Source organism: Puntigrus tetrazona, chromosome 24, assembly GCF_018831695.1.
Source record: "Puntigrus tetrazona isolate hp1 chromosome 24, ASM1883169v1, whole genome shotgun sequence".
In the NCBI taxonomy this organism is placed as follows: domain Eukaryota; kingdom Metazoa; phylum Chordata; class Actinopteri; order Cypriniformes; family Cyprinidae; genus Puntigrus; species Puntigrus tetrazona.
The window spans coordinates 1,557,273-1,579,462 of NC_056722.1; the positions used below are offsets into that span (position 1 = coordinate 1,557,273).

General features: G+C 36.9%; 2 protein-coding genes across 2 annotated transcripts; one reads left to right on the forward strand and one right to left on the reverse strand.

The window, feature by feature from the left end:
- Positions 1-11,086: 11,086 nt before the first annotated feature.
- eif1b (eukaryotic translation initiation factor 1B) lies at positions 11,087-12,595 on the reverse strand. Its single transcript, XM_043225678.1, has 4 exons — positions 12,385-12,595; positions 11,737-11,900; positions 11,552-11,653; positions 11,087-11,432 (listed from the first exon to the last, which is right to left on the reverse strand). The coding sequence occupies exons 1-4, from the start codon at positions 12,413-12,415 to the stop codon at positions 11,388-11,390; spliced, it is 342 nt and encodes a 113-aa protein (XP_043081613.1). The 5' UTR covers positions 12,416-12,595; the 3' UTR covers positions 11,087-11,387.
- Positions 12,596-13,928: 1,333 nt separating this feature from the next.
- On the forward strand, positions 13,929-22,063 carry yme1l1a (YME1-like 1a). The gene is made up of 18 exons (XM_043226887.1): positions 13,929-14,071; positions 14,805-14,936; positions 15,169-15,352; positions 15,755-15,856; positions 16,250-16,359; positions 16,482-16,629; positions 16,722-16,829; positions 17,071-17,244; positions 17,344-17,496; positions 17,588-17,720; positions 17,808-17,870; positions 18,527-18,639; positions 18,728-18,883; positions 18,983-19,134; positions 19,901-20,027; positions 20,112-20,185; positions 20,905-20,991; positions 21,066-22,063. Exons 1-18 carry the CDS (start codon positions 14,039-14,041, stop codon positions 21,207-21,209), a joined length of 2,193 nt encoding a protein of 730 aa, XP_043082822.1. The 5' UTR covers positions 13,929-14,038; the 3' UTR covers positions 21,210-22,063.
- Positions 22,064-22,190: the final 127 nt, after the last annotated feature.

Consider the following 22,190-nt stretch of genomic DNA (forward strand, 5'->3'; position numbering starts at 1 on the left):
TTTCACCACAAATAAAAGGTTCTTCAGATGTTGAAGTTTCTTTATGTAGACATTTAGACTGAAGGGTTCTTTTATGGAATTGTGAAGTGCATTAAATGTGATGATTGGTCCAGATATTTTTGCTCTGAACTGCAGTTTGAGACCATTTCAGTCTCATTATTTAAATTTCAAATTGAAAAACTAAAACACACGATGAAAATATCCTCTATGAAATGTAAAAAGAGAACAACATAGATGACTGAGAAAATGCAAGAATGTGTGTGTGTGTGTGTGTGTACTGTATGTGTGACTTTGTGTGTCTTTGTAAAATGGCACAGACACAGACACAAGGACCAAATGGTCTCTTGGCACCAGATTCAGTGCCATAAATTATCACCGCAGTTAATGGTGAAGAAGATTTCAGGCGAAAATCTCTCCCTTTTTGTTCCCACAATGGCAACAGTGCAGCCCCTCTTCTAGATGCTGACCAAATTAAACCCAAAAACAGTAATATACTAATAAACTATACAATAAACTTTCAGTAGAAATTTCTTAAGATTTCATATTAGTTCTGAAATAAATGGTCAAAAGCTTTTGGGTTGTTGCATTAAAATCGCGAGTGGTCCCTCAAATGCCACAAAGCTCGTCTGTTTAATTGTTTCTACTGGACTACATTTCCCAAGATTCCTTTGGACATTGACAGCATGGCAAGGTAGGTTTTGTGTTTCCTGTTGTTACAGAATAAACTATACACTGAGCAACAGGAGGCTAAGACTATTTATAAAAAAATTGATAATCGCTATTTATTATTTATTTCAATCACCCTGATATAGATCCTTAGATTAATCTCTTATTTTACTGGTTGTATAAAAATGTATTTGCATGGTTCCAAACCATTGTACTGATGCTGCAAAATATAGATCTGTAAGTCCTGTATCTGTTAATAATATCTTTTAAACTGAATTTTAGATTGGTGCGTTCTTGGTCATCTAAAATGACAAATATTTCATATTTTGGTTGGTTGTCAGCATGACCTATACAAAAGGACGTCAACTTAAACTAAACTAAACTAAACTAAACAGTTTTTGTGATGCGTTGTCATCACAATGGAAATGCCATTTTTTTGCAAGCATGAGTGATTTATGACTTGCCAAAGCATCATGAATCAAGCACACATTTCTCTTTGCCTTATTGTGCCATTTCGAGCCAGCGATATGAAAACAGCTTCGCCTCAGCATAATGAAGTGAAGCATAGCTTTAAGCAAGGGTGCTTTCATTTCTGTTTTAACAAAACATTTTCAGATTCCATCAAAGTGGCAAAAAAGTGTGAGAGGATTATAAAAAAATATGGTGAGCCATAAACAGGCAGGCAGGTGTTGATGATGCAAATGAATCAGATGACAGATGGTTAGCGACTCCATCACTCACTGTGTGGATAATGGATAGAGGTAATCAAATCCCTCTGTGAATTTGGGACTTTCTTCAGAACTTTCTCCACCTATATCACCATCAAACACTTCCTGAGCTGTGCAGCTCCACTGGAGGGAGGAATCAGCATGGCGTACACTTCTGAAAGACAGTTTTGCCACAAACGTTTGTCCCGTCGCCGCCTTCAGGTTTCAACCTTTTTGACAAGTCACAGACATGATAATGAGGGTGAAGCACCTTAAGCACTCGTGTCTGAATATCCCTCAAAAAACATGCAAAACACAATCACAGATATAAAAATAAACCTCGAGAGATGCCCCAGAGAGAGATCTAGCAGTTCAAACATCTCTGAACAACAAGGTTCAGACACGGTGTAAGCAGAAACATCCCATTAAAACATCTAGGCTTTTATAATATACAAAAGCCGAACAAATAGCTGACGCTTGTAGAGAAAATCCCTCGCGTATCTTTTACGATTGTTCATTCAAAAAGATCTTTTAGGAGAGTTTTTACACCGACTTGCAAGATGTTTTTAAAATCTCTAATGTGCAAATTATCCGCACTTACAAAACCCCCTTTGACTGTCTCCTCGCTTTTCATGAAACTTAATAAAAATGTCACATACTGCTAAAAGTGACGTGCATTAACACAATACAGACTCATCTCCCTGTTTTTGATCCCCTACTCTATAAATCTGATGAATGAATCTGTAGGGAGATGCTGCTGTTTGAAACATAGCCCACTAGAATATGTCGAGCATATGTTACGTTCACTTGAAACCGTGGTAAGATTGGTGATCAGGTTAGGCCTTTGGGTGATTTCTCTGTTTCAGAACAATTCTAATGAACCTCTCAAACTTGTCTGTAAATTGCTGTCACTTCCTAATTGTTCCATATGCAAAGAAACACGCTCTCCTAAATTTAAAATGACAAAAAAATAATGAAATAAACCAATAAAACTTCCCCGTCTTATTTTTTTCCACAATCTGAACATTTGTTTGAAGCATTTTCCAGTAATTTAATATAAAACTGTCATCCACACCCATAAAATCATAAATCAGTATTGTTGTGTGCTCAGCACATGCGCATTTAAAGGAATAGTTTCCCCAAAAATGAAAATTCTGCCATTATTTAATCACCCTCGTGTTGTACAAAATCCATATGCTGTTATTTTTTATGTGTATTATGCAAAAAGATCCAGATCATCACACCGCTCTTTAAAGTTTCATAAATTACAAAAATATTGTAAAAGCAACATGAAAGTAAGACATATAGCATGTGCACTAATTATACTGCATGCATATATTCCGCCTTTAGACATATTTTGGGTCTTTTAAAGGAAAATCCTTCCTGTAGATTTATCAGAAGGTCATGGGTTTGATTCCCAGGGATGCATGTATGGCTATTAATGTGATATAATGGTGGCATTTGGATGAAAGCATTTACCAAATCCTTGTCTTTTCAATTAAACGCTTCAACTGGAGCTGTGGTGTTGTGGCTATAGTGAACGTTTTCACAGTTTTTTCCAATTTGCCACTATTTTATTTCTCCAGTTTGTTTCGTATTGTCATTTCTGGACTTCAAAAGAAGATACAAGCAAAACTAGCAATTGCCAAAATCGTGCCCGTGGTAATGCATGAACTGATAAATGTAAACCTCGAATGCATGTACGTTGTATTAGACATGTGTATCTGCCAAATGCATGTAAGTGTGAATTCATATAGTACTGAGAATAAACATGGCAAAAGAAAAAGAAAATGTATTTACCGCATATGATGCAGTAAAAAAATTGTTGCACTGAAGCTGGCTTGGATAAGCCTGTGTGTATGAATTTTAATCTGACTTGAAACACTTTGTTGCGAATTTATGTTGGTCATGGGATCGATTACAAGGGAATACATGAACTGATCAGGTGTATATGCTGAATACTATGTAATTAGCTTTGGATAAAAGCCTCCATGCAGGAAATAAACTAATAAAGCATATGCAGTACTATATTGGAAAAAAGCTTGGAAAAACTGCACATTTAAATTCATATAAGTATTTTTTAAAATTGCATTTCTGTAGCTCAAACAGTAGCGCGTGGTGCCATAGCAGTGCAGAGGTCATGGGTTTGAATCCCAGGAAATGCATGAACTCATCAAGTGTGTGATTTAGATAAGGCATCTTCCAAATGCATAATTGCACATGTAAATCCATATAATACTGTGAATAAATTGGCGAAGGACAAAAAAATGAGATGCTTGATTAAAGCAGAATTATGCAACTGCAATTACAGGACTGGTGCCTGCTTGGATAAGAGTGTGTGTTTCAGATTGAATCTGGCTTGCAACGCTTTATCATGCTGAATTCCTGTTCCCACCTATTTGCCGTTTTTATCTTATTTCCTGTATCTCGAACAGTAGATCATGACGTTAGGTTATAGATTCGATTCCCACGAACTGAAGCGTGTAAAATGTAAGTCGCATATAAATGTAAATTCATATATCATTGAATAAAAGCGTCTTGGATAATGTAGCAAAATGCAGCTACAATTAAAGCACCGATGCCTGCTTGGATGAGCGCGTGTGTTTGAGGTGGGCTGGGTTGCGGTGGTATCCTCGGGCCTTGTGCGGCAGTCTGTGCTGTTACACCTTGCTGCCTGTTAAGATTGCCCTGCAGAGACAGCGGGTAGCACAGTCTGCCAGCCCCTGAGAACTGCGAGTCAGGGACGGCTGCCAACACAATGCCCAGGAGAGAGAGGATGGGGCCGAGGGCAGAGACACACACACACACACACACACACACGCACACAGTGCCTTCCTCTGGAGCTCATTACAGCAATACCTCAACACGATAGAGCAAACGTGGGCTGCGGTTCTGTGAAACCACACACCAGACGATCCTGCGTGCGTGTGCATTCAGAAATGTGCCACTTCTTTTATTTTTCATTTTCATCTCTAAATAGCAGTAGATGGTAGAATGTAAATGAGATGGTTATTACGGCAACGTTCATCAAGCCGGGCTGGAGAGACTTCAATAGCTTGATGAATATGCATGCAAATTTGTTAATTAAGTTAATTATTCTGCTGAAAATTCATTTGTCTTCCAAGGACTTTTTTGCAATGATTTTAACATGTTTCTCTCATTAGTCATGCTCCATGCTATTTAAAAGCACTTTGGTCCACTTTTTAAAAGTTTGACAGTGTTGGAATGAGAATGGAAGATTAAAATAAGACGATGGAACAGAAATGTGGGAAGGAAAGGATCTTAAATCCTGTCTTTTGGGAAAAAGTAAATGTCAAAGCAAAACAAAATCTCCATTATGTTGAATTTTAGACTTTTTTTGTTTAATTATTTGCACTTATTTAAACATAAGGAGCCTAGTAAACCATCCGAATGTTTTTGTGTGTGTGTGTGTGTGTGTGTGCGTGTGTAAAGAATTGCATCTGAATTAAACCAAACACTCTGAACTTAATTAAGTTTTTGAAACAGTTGTGGTGAAATAATACATTATAAATACATTCAGAGAGCTGAACAAAACAAAATGCATTCATTACATTTGCTTAATGATATTTTAAGTTCTAATAGAATTGCTGTTTGAAATGAGTGCGGCTCATTAGAATAGAGGAAGTGGGATTATGTTGTTACATTAAGACTGTTTGATCAAGACAAATGTTTGTTTAGTCAATTAGGGTATTTACAGTAGCCTGTGTTCTGCCTCTATGGAGGTAATGTCTTCATCAGGGAATTTGCATGAAAATGCAAGCGAGTTTTGTTCAGATCTAATTAAATGATACATTTTATATGCACTGTAAGACAAAAATGCATATTAAAATGAAGAAGGTACTGCTGTTTGATTTATGGACATCTTTCTTTACAGTTTCGGTGCTTATTTTTTATTTTGAATTAAATGGTTGAAAGACGTAATTCAAAATAAACAGGTAAACACATGTGAAAAATTAAGTTTTAAGCTTATTTTTATTTTGAATGAAATGTTTAAAAAGACGTGATTCATTTTGAAAGTAATTGATTTGATTTAAATCGAAAGGTTTATATATGTATGTATATATTATTTTTTATTACTGTTATTGAGTATATACAGAATATACTTTAGCCTTAATGAACATTCTCTTGGTATTTTAAACCTTATTATCTATACTTTAAGTTAAATGGGGGTTTACCCTAGTAATATAGCACACAAGCTTGCGCAAACAATTAACGAAATATCTTTAAATCTATTATACAATAAAACATAACCCTGCAACAAACCATGCCTGAAACGTGGCTTATATTGAAGTTCTAGTCTGAACATAAAGCTCATATATCCTCTATCTGAGGAAGCGGCTGGTATTCAGTCCTGTCTGTATGTCTGTCTGCATGTTACGAGCCTGTCTGACTCTGTGTGTGTGTGTGTGTGTGTGTATCTGTCAAGTTGTCTGTCTGCGTGCGACAGGAGGCTGTAAATCACTTGAAATCTCTCAGAAATGCAGCGAGCAGCTAGGCTTCTCTGTAGGGGGTCGTCATCTTCTCCTGTCTCAAAACACGCTGCAACAGACCGGCCCGACACATACTGCAGCAACTGGCCAAAAACAAGTAGAGACACATGCACATTCCTCATGTATGGAGCATGCCGAGGATGCACAGATTGTGGAAGCACATAAAAGCTTACAGTTCACTGATACCCGTTGCAACTTGAAAACTTGACATTGATGCGCAGATTTTGTGATGCAAGGTGCTTAAATTAGTTTTTTCATGCACTTATATTTTTAATAAGCACTGTTTCAAAAGCTTGTGAGGCGTTTAACTACTGCCTACTGCTTTCGGTAAAGTCCTAAATGTTTAATTTGTTTCTTAAACTAACTGCTGTGTGGCTTCAGAAGACTAGGAATACAGGCATATGAACTATTTTTTAAGTGCCATGTCTGTGTTTTATGGACGCTGTCACTATGACCATTGTATATCTGTATGAAAAACAGCAAAGGACCAGGATGGCGAGTAACAAATGTAATTGTTTAAAAAACCATCACAACCACGCAAGCGTTAGCATGTTGCTAAGCTAACAAAGAAATCTCTAATAGAGTGCTGAAGGGATGTTGTGTTTTTGTAAAGTGAGTTAGCATTTTATCACTTTTAGTTTTATTGTCAACATCACTTTGTCTTCTAAAGCGTTACTTGCCTTGGCAGTTGCTAAGAAGTGGCTAAATGGGACAATAGGAGCTGTCAGGGACATCGAACAGCTAAAATAATGTACTCGCTAATCTGCTTTTACAGTCTCATCACGTTCATAATAGCTCACTTGCAAACTATTCTTATTCAAACTTTCAGGGAAACATTTTTTTTAGTAATATCTGATATAGTTGTTGGAAGCTTAATCGTGGCGCTAGTGAAGTCACTCGCTAGTTGTGTGTTTAGTTTTAATTAACTACAAAAAAAAGCCTTTTTAGGAATAAACTTAACACTGAAGGACACATGCAATTCTGCTTTAAATATTGGCTAGAATATCTCAGATGGCAATAATTAGCATTCTGCCTACTGTTTGAAACAGCCTTCACGTCGGGACCAAGCCTGTGACGCCTAGAGCTGTCTAGGTAGGAAGCTCGCTAGGTTTTGGAACGTTGCTGTTGTTTACTACGAGGCCTAGAGGGTTACTTTCATCACCAGTTCCACCTACCCCCAGTCAAAGCTATTTAATACACTTTGGCTGACTTTACAAAGCCCATCTCCACGAACAAAACACCCGAGGCATCCACGATGACCCTCAAACCCCCGAGGAGCCAGCATAAAAATTCCTCGAGACGCAATTGCGATCAAGTTTGTTTTGCGTCTCACCAATTAACCCCCGTACATATCCGAGCGTGTTAAAAAAAGCGTAAGCGTGAACTTTTTAGCGTGCATATGGTACGCAGCCATTCTCGACGACTCCCTTCTCATCTCTAAAAATGGATCACTCGGAGAAACATATTGTAGCGACGCCAGACCGTCCGTTTCCCTGGCAGATGCCGACATCGCGAGCACGAGCCAATGAAAACACATAGTCCCCTGTTCCCTATTTTAATTGGGATATTTTAGTGCTATTAGACTCCACACCTCCTTCCCAAAACATTACAAATGCGGATCCTCACCCCGTCGTGGTCACTGAACCAGGTACAATCTAGAAACTCAGGTGTCTCTGAAAGCAAGAGGCGGATGTGTCTGGCAACCCGCTCCGCCGATGAAGGTTGAGCTAAGACTAGAACAGAAGAACTGGATGAATGCCATCGTTTTGAGGAGCTGCTGTTTTGAGGTTGAGTGTGTAGAGTGAAAAGAGGGGGGTGTTCGGGGCTCTGAGGGACTGACACCATATGTTATGTCAGCATTCATTACACTTTTATAGAGGCCTACAGTGCTTCGCTTTCAACCGAATACGTTGTCTGCGTATAGGATGCGTCTGCTTAAAGACGTGCGCAGAAAACAGTTTTAATATTTGATTTTTAATCTATCAAAAGTGATAAATTGGAAAGGTAGGTGTACACCGATATCAATTATATATCGCCATCTGCTGGTTTCAAAAGTACTGACATATAGATTAATTTGTACAGACAGCTTTCTCACAAAGAGACACATGGAGATCCGGGGGAAAACAATGGAACTTTTCTTCTCGGAGCATTTCTTTCTTTCTTTCTCAAGGGAATAAGGAACTATGAATCTAGTCCACACAGATATCGGTGCTAAGACAATTGGCTAAATTGAGTTGCATTTATTTTTTTTAGCGTATAGTTTTCAGTAAAGACTCTAGAACAGGGAGTTTTATGTGTTGCTTTTAAACAAATAACACTTAAATGAAAGTAATTTGGGAAATTCTGACATCCAAACAAAAATGCCAAGGAACAAGTGAAAATAATCAGGAATATTCAGTTTCTATTGAAAGGTTGTGGTATTACGCTATTATTATTTTTAATAATACATTTTTTACATAATACAAGCTTTTATTTTTATATGTTAAATTTCCATTTGATTTAATTTTTATTAATTGTGCCATGTGTGCTTTTGTCATTTTTATTTGTTTTTATTTTTTTTAGGTTTTAGTATTTGGGTTTATTTGTTCTACTTTTTATTAATTTCCAATTACTCCTTTACTTCAACTTATTTTATTTATATCTAATTTGTTTTAATAGTTGATAATAACAAATGTATGGTTGGGGCAGGTTGTTACGTAAATTGTTTTAGGCAATGTTTTCCATGTTTTATTATTATAAATAATAATAATAGGATAATAATTTTGCGGTTTTTAATAACCTCTGCAATTTTCTCATTAAAATGATCATTTTAAAATACCATGAAAATATATAATCGCACATAATGTGTTTGAAATACTGATTTTTAGTAGTTTTGTTCTGTTTCTTTGGTCTGATGCTGATTGTAAACAGTTCTGCTTTATGATCTTCATTGCAGTTTTATGCATATAAAGTACCCATATAGTACTTTTTGGTCCAGCTGCTAAATCCACTGAACATTAAGAGTGCAGAATGACTTAAACTAAAACCGCAAATCATCTCAGGCTGGTTTAAGTTAGCCTTTTCTTTGCATTGATGAATTTTCTCTTTTTCATTATGCCCGAGCTTGTAGAGAAGCTGTTGTGCATGCATTTACTTCCCGGCCTTTTGGTCAGATATGACAGCTGTACTCGAATAAAGCTGCAGCTATAGGGATCGGTGTCACAGTATTATTTATTAGCAATATCAACCCGCAGTGAAAGAGCATCTGAAGCTGAATCACTGCTCATATAAAGACGTGAGCGGAGAGGGGTGAATGCTCGGGAATGCAATACCACACAAAAACAATAACAGCTGGCTGGCCTCTGGCTAAACACAAACAAAAATAATGGAATCTGCTGACTGCCAGACGGGCGTTTAACAGTTTTGTCCAATATCAAGCTCTCATGTGGAATTAATACATATGCATGCATAGCCATTCCTTTCCTTTTTCATATTTAAACACACAATAAGCGCATGAAACTCAGTGAGCTGTAAAATGGCTTTTAAGCCTCTTAAAAAGTGATAGAGATCAATTGTTCAGATATGAATGAACTGATTGTCGAAATGAGTGGGGGGAAAGAAAACAATAAAGCATTAAGTGCAGGAAGAGAGTGCTGATGAATCGGAGACATCCATCATTAACTCTGTGTGTTTGTCTGGTGGAGGTAATGGAGTGAAGCGGAGAGGACGGTGGACAGCCCCAGGCATCCACACGTGCTCCGTCTGTTTCCGTCTTATTCAGACACCAGCCACTAAAGTCAGCACTTCGCTTCCACACGTCCTAATGGACAAACTGTCCAAGGGTTTTACAAGCCGGACTCGAGGAAAAGAAATGAACAGAGTACTCTGCGCAGCGAGCGAATCGTTATTAGAGTCGAACGAATCATTCGAATCGGTTCACCAAAGCAGCGATCAGCGCGCGTATCGATTCTTAGTGTTTCTGTGGTGTAGGCTATTAAGCTGTTTTTTTTTTTTTAAATATATTCTCAGTCACTTTCATCCACATAAAGGCTAAAAACAACAAACATTTAACCACGTCTCACGTTACAGAGAAAGAGACATCATTAACTAAACGAACTATAGTAAACTACATGAAAGATTCTCAAGAATCATGAAGGTTAGCGAATAAATATCCCGTATGCTGGGTTTTTATGACTACGGAAAAGTAATTTATGGTTACATCCAACTGAAATTACGAATTCAACATAATTATGCTGATAAAAGGGACCCTTCGGCAGGAATAGCTTTTATTCGCAATCAAACAAGGAAATAAACCCACTTGTGTTTATTGGAGTTTAACAGATTGCAGGAAAACTTAGTACAGTATTGGGTAAAGCAACAGCATCTATTGAATTTAATTCAAATTAATCTGAACAAATTAACTTTTTACTACAGTATGTGGGGTTTATGTATGTGGACTTAAATGTAAAAGCAACCGATTATATTTATAATGGTTACCGTGACAATATTGATTTTAAGCAGTCTTACAGTTTAGTAAAAGCTACCTCTTTGCAGTTAAAATGGGGGAAAAATGTTTGATGGACGATTCAAACGAATCATTTTGGTGAAAGCATTCAAAACATCGTTTTAACAAAATACCCAGCATTACTTTTTGAAACTTGGTTCTAAAAAGGACCTTGCATTGTCCCAAAATACAATGTTAAATGCTTTAATCATTGCCAATCTTTTTTCCTAGACATTCAACTTCACACACTCGTGTTTGAAATGCCCACACAGCCTCAGTGAGATTGGCGTCCCTCGGTCATGAACGCCGTTCCATGCCCTTTAAAGAGGATTACGCTCATGTTTGAGCCTGGCGGGACAGCCAGGACACTGCAGACTTAGGCCACAGCTGAAAGGATTTCCAGCCCTGACGGGGAGCCAAACTACAAGGGAGCGAACAAAAGCGGTTTGTATACAAGCCAGAAACATTGTAAACTTCCTCCAAATAATGCACCACAATGGGGAAAAAAAAACCCACATAAGTTGCCATTAGAATCTAATTGCTCATTTTTATTGCAACACTTTTTGTGTGTGTTCGGGACTTCATGCCACAAATACACAAGCACCCTAGATTTAAATAAGCAACGTCTATTCCGACAGACCTGAAAGTCAAATCTTAATGTTTGTCGCAAAGTATTTTATGCACCGAAATGCATCAGGGAAAGGAAAGAGAGTCACAAATGTGCAAAGTCACATAACTTTATTGTCCTTGATAAAAAGATACCGTGCAATTGAGTGTGTCTATCATAAAACGTTCACAAGCATCAGCAACAGAGATTCAGTATCTAATTCGGACCGGCCTGGAATTAGCGGTCCGCTCGAGGTCATTATGAAGATACGTGCTTGGAGTGAATGCAAAAATATAAAGTTTTACCCTGCTGTCAGTGCTGTTAGCATATGGTCACAAAAACCCTGCCATGGATATACTAGGATTGCTACATGCTGGTGCAGTCCTTTAGACAGCCCTGAAGGGGCCAGCATTTTAAAAACCGTGAACCTTCAGCTGCTCTTCCTTTACGATGTTGATCTGCAAGAGAACGAAAACGGAGTAACGAGTCGATTAGTCAAATGCAAGTCACAAGGGCAATTAAAATTAACCACTTTGTAGAAAACGGCTTGCAACTAGTAATATAACGCATCCTTTACCTCCAGCAGAAACTGGCAGATATTCTTCCTTTGGTCCCCTTGTAACTGAATCACCTCTCCATACTCTGGGTGCTCGATCACCGTACCATTGCAGGCAAATTTCTACAAAACCAAACCGAAGAATTACTCGAAGTCAAAGCAGCGCTCTGGGAGAAGCGTGTGAAACAACCCAAGTTAGAAGATACCTTCTTAAAGGCTTTCACGAGTTTCTTTTTGTCATAATCATCAGCGATGCCTTGCACCGTGGTCAGCGTTTTGCGGCCGTTCCGTTGCTGGATCCTTATGTGGATTTTATCCTCAGTCCCAGCCGGGAGCAAGTCGTCACCCTTAGTTGCATCAGCAAAGGGATCTACAGAGAAAAAAAAAAAAAAAAATACATTTCCGTCTTGGTTACAAGAAACCAATCTCACACATATGCAGTAAAACCTCAAGACTGAAGAGTCAATGGAGGAGATCAAATAACGAGCAACATCTGATTATGGCTAATCACCAATATAAGTTTCATGTTTATATCCAACGTGGGACTTTTAAAGCAAAATATGGTCACAAACGCACAATATTTGATTACTGGCGAGCCTTGTTATATATTTAACAATTTTTTTAGCCAAGGGGAGTATAAATAGGTTGCATATAAACGCATAATTATTCTCCCCATGGTTTTAAAAATCTGCTTTTCCATGCTTTCCCTTTTATGAAAAGCGCTAGCTATCGCCTTCGCTGCATTTAAACCATATTTCCACACGAATACGTCCGTGAGCCCGCACAGCAGATTACACAGACAATGCTGGAGATTATTTCCGCCCGCAAACTCGCGCACGACGCGTGCGACTTACCGAAAGACTGGAGGTTCTGTATATTGGACATGCGATATTACTGCGATTACTTAAACGGACGAAAGACGTCGGCGCTCAGTGCCGCTCGCGAATGCTCGGATGTGTCGTTATTTTATAAAACGCCGTCGAAACCGCAGAGCAACTGCTTTTAATCTGCCTGATGCTACTTCCAACGAGCCAGTAACGTGGGGCACAGCGGAAGTGCTTTAATGCACGATGACAAAAGGCTTTAAGTGCATTTCCAGCTGCATGTAATTTGGGCTCACATATTTGTAGATAAGAAGGTATATATATATATATATATATATATATATATATATATATATATATATATATATATATATATATATATATATATATATATATATATATATATATATATATATATATATATATATATATATATATAAAATCTTTTTCTCCCTGAAAAATGTATTTTTTTATCTCATTAAAACACTAAACTGCTGTTTTGTAAAATCCAACGCGTTTTTAGATATTATAATACACACCATCCTACGGTTTTTTAGTAATATATAATAAATGACAAATAATAACATCAAAGATGTTAAATAAAACAATAAATAAAACGTAGATGTAAATAAAAAGGCCTTTTATGTCAACCATAAAGGTTTTTAAGACCTTTTATGTAAACCATTTAGTCGTATAACGTTAGTAATACATTATTAATATGATTGTTATTGGGAACTCTGTTTTTATTATTTAATCACTTTATTATATTTAGTTTAACTGCTTTATTGACAGTTGGGCGCATGGAGTACAGGAGAGAAATAAGTAAAATATAAGAAAGCAGAATAGTATTATTCTCACAGAATAATATTATTTAATCAGGTGGGGTTTTTTGTTTGTTTGTTTTGGTTTTTTGTGGGGGTCCTTAAACAACCCGGAAGTAAAGCTAACCAATAGCTTAGCTCATAAATGAACGTTTTCATGCTATTCAAACGCGCCATTTTGGTTATAACGTAATTGTATGTTATAATCACAATAGTTATGCTTCCCAAAGTGGCGTATTATTATATAAATAACAAAGACAACAATGCTTTTACAGGCAAAGAGCACTAAATGTTGTGCATGGCCGCGTGCTGCTCGGACACTAGAGGACGCTAAAGAGAAAACATTGTGCTGGCTTTACTGTGATAATACAGACACGACATTTTCATTATAATATTCTCCTTTGTGGTTGTTTTCGCTTCATTAGAAATGTTTATTTTTATCTAAATAAGAAATGGAATTAAACTGATCGGCTGAATTGATCGACGTTTCGTTATCTTTCTGAAGTTTGTAATTTAATTGGCTTGTTATGTCATTATTTTATTTGTTATAGTTGACTTTAAAAAAACGCTGAAAGGTTATTAACTAAACATTTTAATACTTTAATACTCACGCCTTATCCTTATTGTCCAGCGGGTGGCACTGAAGGCAACGACTGGTAATTTAGACCACCGCCGAAGAAGTGAAGAGACATGTTAGAGCGATTACTTCGATGAGTTTAACAACGATGTGTTTCGGTTACACAAAGAGAAGGGTGGAGTCACCGGTGAGTTTAACAACAGCGGTGCTCATATCATAAAGGACAGAAGAGCAGCGGATCTGACAGGAGCTCAAGAAAACCTCTCAACGAAAATCTTAGCAAAATATGTTTTCTCTTCCTACAACCTTTCAGTCGCAGGTATGAGGGCATTTAATTGTTTTCAAAGGCCTTTTTTGGGAATAAATGAGTGGCTTAGCGAGTAGACATAAACGAGAAAGAGAAACTGAACAGTGTTAATACGGCTCTTAATGACAAACGTTCATTTATTAAATATAATCTGATTCAAATAGATATTTAAAGCATTATTATCGTTTAACATCATTCTATTTTAACAACATCCTATTTCTGCCTCATTTTGATTCTGTATAGACCTGTGGTCACTCTTCAAACATATTACATCATCTGATGTGCTATTAATGATGACTATTAATTTCCATCTGTTGAGATTCTTCTCAGTTTTAATCCATTGTCGATTGAATATACACTATACAGATATTCTACTTGCGTCTATTGCATTGAAGTATTTTTAGTTCATTTTAATGTTTTCTGATGGCATGTAAAAGTGACTTCATGCTGTTATATAACAACAACAGCTGTTTAATAGAGAGAGACTGAGTGTGTACGTGTCTGGAGGGAACTTTCAGGAGTGTGTCAGTATGTCAGGAGTGACATAACCGCCCTAAAGACCAACATACTCTTATTAACAGTCATCTTATCAGGCACTTTGCGTATATGATCATATAAGGACCGGCAGTAATCTATGAGTTTTATTATTTTATTTTCTAACCCGTATTTTCCACCCTAGGTTATGCAATGTGACCAAAATGTTCTTTTATTCCTTGTTTTTTTTTTTTTTTTTTTTTTTTTTCAGGGAACAGTGCCTTTGACCCATCTGATCAATGTGGTCCAGTACCTGAAGAGTTCAGCCAACTCGGCCGTAACCACATCAGTGCAGAGTCTACAGAGAGACCTTTCACCTGAACATGACCCATTTCTCAGTGAGGTATGACGGTCACGATAGCAGCACGCACGCTTTATGTCATGTGCATGTTACAGGTCTTGTTTGCACTATAGTTAGCTAAAAGCAAATAAAAAAAATATATAAACTGAAATTATTTAAAAAAAAAAATAATTTATTGAAACTAGAATGATGTGCTAAAATAAATAAATAACTTAAAAAATAAATAAATAATAAAATGCAATACTAAAAAATGCTAACTGGCCTTTTTTCACAGCCCAAGGTAAACTTGAAGGACCTGGGTCTGTCAGAGCTGAGGTTCAGTCATGTACGTGATGTTCTGGAGCGCCTGCTACCTTCGATAGATCCTGGGGAGAAATCCATCTCCAGCGCTGCTCAAAACTCAACAGCATGGAGAACATCTCACATTTCTGCCCCCTCCTTCTTCCAAAACAAATATGGTGAGGTTGCCCACAGCATGAGGGAATGATGTCGTGTTTTGAAGGATACGTGTCTCTGTGAAATGTTGGTGGCTCAGTAATTAGGTTTATTCCCTTACAGAACTTGTTTATGCAATCACACGCAGCCATTTTTGATCAACATTGTGCTGTCAAGAAATTAAATATAGGCTGGTCCAGCTTCACAGGAAATGAGGCCGTAACATTTGACCTGCTTTACTTGAATGCTTTGCGCAAGCTGCATCACAAGTAGTTAAACATCACAAGGATGTTGAATTATTCTGTTTTATGCACAAAACACAGCTTTTCAGTTTTTTTTTCTTGTCATTCAGACACTAGTGGACCGTGTTATTCTCATCAACATGATTGCTATATATTATATAGTTTGTTTTCTTGTTAACATAGGGTTCTCTCACAAACACGTGGGATCTTTTGGCTGTCCGGTGTCTCGCAGACAAAATTCCAGCTTTCTCCAGGCGGCCTGCGTAGATCTGCATCATCTGCAATGTAAGTGACCAAAATTTCAAGAGCCATTCACATGAAGGATATTAACTTTAACAATTACTCTATGAAGTTTTAATAACTGATATAATTCTATGGGAATACACCGCAGCTATAATGAAAACAACATAGATAAAACTTTGTTGAAATCATTTATTTTCTTGCTGTTGAACAATGAAAATAGTTCGTCATACATTTAAAGAAACAAACAATAAAAATGCAGTGCTCACTTATATTAAGTGAAACGGTATTCTCTGTTGTTTTGGATGCTAATAAAGTTATTATCATGGTTATCCTTTTTGTTGTGAATGGGGATTTTCTCAGTCACATGCTGTTACATTATAGCTATAAATGAAGTTGTGGGTTTATTTTTTTGTGTCTTTTTGTGTTTATGCTTAGTATGGGTCCAAAACAGAGGTTTTAAAACAATGAGATCCAAGACCAGACATCCGCAGTCTGTTTTTGAAGGGCCGGTTGAGGCAGAGAATTATACGCCAACCTTCATGAAGGTTTGTACGCTGTATGACCCTTAGGAAATAATAGTTAAGGCAGGTCTGGTCTCAGAAATATCTTAACCTGCTTTTTTTGTATTTTTCCTTTGCCCCTTAATTTATGTTTTCTGAATCTTCAGGGACTCCTGATAAAGGAAAAGCGAGAGATGGGGAATCTTGAACAGTTGCTGAAACAGAATAACTTGCCAGAATCTCACCAGGATGCTTTTAAGACGGGCTTCACAGAGGGCTTCATGAAAGCTCAGGCTTTGACGCAGAAGACTCAAGGTAATGCTTTTAGGCCTTTTTTTTAAAGCATTTTATCTATATTGCATGTTTGCTGCATGAATTTAGTTTTTTATTACTGCTGTTCCTAACAGATTCTGTAAAGAGGACACGTTTGATTATTTTTGTCCTCTTGCTGGTGGGTCTGTATGGTGTGTCCAGAAGCCCTCTGTTCTCGGGTAAAGGGTCGTTTTCAGACACTGGTTTGTTTCCCATTTTATTCTTTTCTTATTTTTACTTGTCTGAAATATTTTGACTTATAGTATGCATTTGGCTATTTTATGCTATGGCTGTTTCTTCTGCAGCTTTTACGATAATGTAGTAACATCATTTCATTGCTTCGATGTAAAATTGTTTGCATTTCGTTTACTCTTTGAGTTCTGAGCAGATGAGTAGAATGCAATATGTCCAATTCCACATTTTTTTAATTTATTCATTACCTAGTTCGTTTCCGCACCACCTCTGGTCTGGATTCAGCCGTGGACCCCGTTCAGATGAAGAATGTCACCTTTGAACACGTGAAAGGTGTAGAGGAGGCCAAAAACGAACTTCAGGATGTTGTCGATTTTTTACGAAACCCCCAGAAATTCACCGTGCTCGGTGGTAAACTTCCCAAAGGTGGAACAATTTACTTTAATTTAATTTTCCATTTAATTATGGAAATAGTTTTTATTTTTTCCTTTTGTATAAAATGTCTAAACCGTATGTGTGTTTTAGGCATCTTGCTTGTGGGGCCTCCAGGAACAGGAAAAACCCTGCTGGCCAGGGCTGTAGCAGGTGAAGCAGACGTGCCCTTTTACTACGCCTCCGGGTCAGAGTTTGACGAAATGTTTGTGGGAGTTGGCGCGAGTCGTATCAGAAACCTTTTCAGTAAGTATTTTAAAGAAAAGCATGGTCTTCTATTGCCTGTAATGCTTCTGCTGTTAATAAATTTCTCCTCTACTGTTTTTTTTTCTAACAGAGGAAGCCAAAGCTAGCGCACCGTGCGTAATATTTATTGACGAACTGGACAGTGTAGGAGGGAAGAGAATCGAGTCTCCCATGCACCCATACTCAAGACAAACCATCAACCAGCTGCTCGCTGAGATGGATGGGTAAGTCAGTCACTGATTTTTTACATATAATTTTTCTTTTTTGAAAGAAATCGCACGGGTCTGATTTTAGTATTTTGATGATTTTAGGTTTAAACCCAATGAAGGAGTCATCGTGATTGGAGCTACGAACTTTGCTGAAGCTTTGGACAAGTAGGTTTTCCAGCCATCTGTTAAAGGAATAGTTCACTCAAAAATGAAAATTCTGTTATCATTTACTCACCTTCATGTCCAAACTCTTGAGACTTCTTCGAAACTCAAATCGAGATATTTATGAAACCCGTGAACTTGTTCTTCCTCAGTTGGATGTCGAGTAACCAAAACGTAGAAGATCCAAAAGTGTCATAAATGCATAGTACAATGAATCCACATAAATCAACCAGTTTATTCGAAGTCATGTGAAGAGATGCTATCACTTTATATGCTGAACATTTTATTTACATATCAGATTTTTTATTTTTGGTTAGTAATCCCTGTAATTCAATATTTTTACATGCAGGCATATTTATAATTTAATGCAAACTCCAGGCTTAGGCTTATAGACTCACAAGTAGGTTCCATAATTTGCATAGAGCAGCTGTGCAGAAATACTTTAAAGGCATTAAAACAACAACCATAAATCCCACTGGTATTCATCTTAAGCTAAGAATATTGGACTCCAGCTTTAACATGAACTGTTTCCATCTAGACGTGCATTTCTCTTGATAGAACACTATGTATATGTAACTGTCTAGCTAACACTTTTCTGTCGTGCTTTACAATATTTGTAATCTAAATCTATAAACTTCTTCTGATAATGTGTTTTTCAGTGCTCTGGTGAGACCAGGCCGGTTTGACATGCAGGTCACGGTCCCAAGACCAGATGTGAAGGGACGCACAGAAATCCTGGAGTGGTATTTGAAAAAGATTAAAGTTGATTCTGGTAAGAATTAAAGAAAAAAAACAAATACGTTTTAAAGGATACTTGTTAGGACAGTCAGTAAAATAATCTGTCTTTGTGTGTTTTGTAGCCGTTAATGCTGAGATCATTGCTAGGGGAACAGTGGGTTTTTCTGGAGCCGAACTGGAGAACCTGGTGAACCAGGCAGCTCTGAAAGCAGCAGCCGATGGGAAAGACCTGGTGACCATGAAAGAGCTGGAGTTTGCGAAGGATAAGATACTAATGGGTGAGGACAGTAGGGATGTACAGCTTAGTCTCTGAAACGTGTGACGGGGATTAATGCTTTGATCAAGAGATTCTTTTCTGACATTCTCTGTCTGTCCAGGCCCAGAGCGCCGGAGTGTGGAGATTGACAAGAGAAATAAGATGATCACAGCCTATCATGAGTCTGGACACGCTATAGTGGCTTATTACACCAAAGACGCAATGCCCATCAACAAAGCTACCATCATGCCACGTGGCCCTTCACTTGGTCACGTGAGTAGCTGGTCTTAATGTTCCAGTATGTTCCACTACGTAGCAAAATCTAGATGCATAAAATATTGTATATTTACTTTTTTTAAATTTATTGTTATAGGTTAATGTTGGATGTTTAGTTGGCATGCTTATTTCTCATTTTAATTTTTACATTTAGATAGCATCTGCCATCATTTAATGGTCACTTAAGGTAAATCATAAAAAACGTATTAACAATTAAATGTAATCTTTATTAAATATCTAATAATTATGAATTGTTCATACAATACCATAATCTGAATTATATTATTTATATTGCTTTAAATTATTTTAATATATTATTGAAAGTACAAGAATATAAAAATATTAATATTTATTTTACATGTATTTAAATTGATATCAGTAATAATATAAAGTAATAATTATTATGCATCTTTTTTTTTAAATATTAATGCCTTCCAACACGCAGTACTTGATTGATGATTGAAATCACGCTGATTTATAGACTTCTAAACAGGAAAAAATTCTTCTTTAAGAGTTGTGTTTTGGCAGATTTTGAATGACATATTCACATATAAAAAATAACATTTGAACTCATAACTCGTCTACCTTAAACATTACATTTATTATATGCAATAAAAACTGTTCTGACACAAATATAAATATAAATATTTGACAGTAGTTTGCAGAAACTCCCTGCACTGAATGAAATGAAAGCTTTTGCTCTCCTGGGTTATACATCATTAACCCATTGTGCCAATTTCTGTGTTCCTCTGGTCTATCTCAGGTATCGTTGCTGCCAGAAAATGATCGCTGGAGTGAGACTCGGGCCCAGCTTTTGGCTCAGATGGATGTCAGCATGGGTGGCAGGGTTGCTGAAGAACTGGTATTTGGAAATGATCACATCACTACTGGTGAGAGGAGTCCCTATCTAATCACATCCACTATGAATTCTTGTAAATATCAACATCATTATGTTTTATTTGTACCTCTTACAGGTGCATCCAGTGATTTTGATGGAGCCACTAAAATAGCACAGATGATGGTGACGCAGTTTGGAATGAGTGACAGGGTAAAAATTAATTATGTGAATTTTTAACTTTTTTGGTTACACTTTATTTTGATAGTGCACTTTCTGCTAACTATAAGTAACTTTGTATGTCAACTAATTCTCATTAATTTGCAACTACGTGCCTACTTACTCTCAGAATAGCCTGTTAGGTTATGTTTAGGGTGAGTAGAATAAGTTGGACCTGTCAAAATAAAGTGTTAGAAGATATTAAGCAGCAAGTCTATTAATACTCTAATGACTGCTAGTTGACATGTAATTGCAAAATGTATAAAGTGCACTATCAACATAAAGTGTTACTGTTTTTTACACAAAAACACTCAGATTAAATAATTTGTTAATAATGGTTATTTCAGGTACTTCAGGTTAACTTTGTAGGTCAAATGGATTCAACTTTTAAGTCAAAATATTTAGTATATTCAAAAACAAATGAAGCAAATAGCTTTTTGGAGAAGCCATTTGAGTCCTTCCACGTGTTCAAAGTCATTAGGGATGTGTAAGCGCTCACATTCCAGACTTAAATCATCCTAATCCCTTTCTCGGCGCTCAGTACATATTCCACGTCCAAAAATGAGCAGCACACATTCAGGGTCTAAACTACACTCACAACCGCCCATCTCCAACGTCAGGATCCTGTCGTAATCAGAAACTTGTGTGAAGCCTTTGTGCATTACTGTTGTGCCTGTAACTGCAGTTCACTCACCTCTCTGTGCTTTGAGCAGCTGGGGGTCATGACCTACAGTGACCTGACGAACCACAGCCCAGAGACCCAGGCTGCTGTAGAACAGGAAATCAGGGTGCTGTTGCAGGTAGGTGTTTAGTTTTTGGTTGAAAGTGTTTGACTGATGATTGTGTAAATTCATCTTATAATTGTCTTTTGCAGAACTCGTATGAAAGGGCAAAGAAGCTACTTAAGACCTACAGCAAAGAACACAAGCTGCTGGCCGATGCCCTGCTAACTTACGAGACTCTAGATGCAAAGGAAATCCAGAAGATCCTGGAGGGAAAGTCACTGGATCCTAGATGATAAAGTCTTGGATCAACAAAGACATTTCGAGGCACAAGCTTACTTTACTTGTAAATATATATGTTTGTAAGAACAAAGGCTTTTGAATGACTTTCTATTGCTCTATCAATATTTTTAATTTTTAAGACAACACGTTGGCAACATATATATATTTTTTATTAATTTGAGACAGTACATTGATGCCAAAAGTACATATTCCCGAATATGGTAACAAATGAAATAATGTGAATTCTTTGCTTTGATTCAAGAAGCTATAACAGGAAGAGGATGTTTATCATGTTTTATTCTTTCTATTATTTGTTATCCAGTCACCAGATAATAGCACTTGTTTATTATAATCTTTTTGGAATAGATAAAAACAGGAAGCTAATAAATGATGCATTTTACTTAAAGCAAATTGAAAACCAATTGTCCATACCATAGTAGTATAGATTCTTCGCTTTTTCCATGAAGCCCTAAACCATTATGAATGTGACTTCAGAATGTCAGTATTATTTTAACATCAAATACAGAATAAATATATCTGTAAATGCGTATCTAAACAATTGACTCAGAGTACTGTACATTTTTGCCATATTTCCAATGGACCTTACCCTGATTTTATTCATTAAGTTATTTATTTGAATATGCTCTTCCAGAGGTAGCTAAAAGCCTCTTGCCTCATCCTCTGCCTCATTTTGATTGTCTGCATGTGTGTGTGTGTGTGTGTGTGTGTGTGTGTGTGTGTAGGGCTCAGGTGACTTGATTGTTAATATGTGTTTGGAAAATTCTTACTGTGCTTTCTTTTGAAGTTAATTACATATATATATATATATATATATATATTAGACAATAAATAAAGCAAAAAAAGCCTATTTTCTTGTCGTTTCCTGTAAGTAAGAATGTTGAGCTGGGATTTTGTTTGAGACTGAAATTAATTTCATGGATCTTTTTCAGAGACCCAGAATAAAAGGCCAGCAGTAAACCATTAAGTCTGAAAAT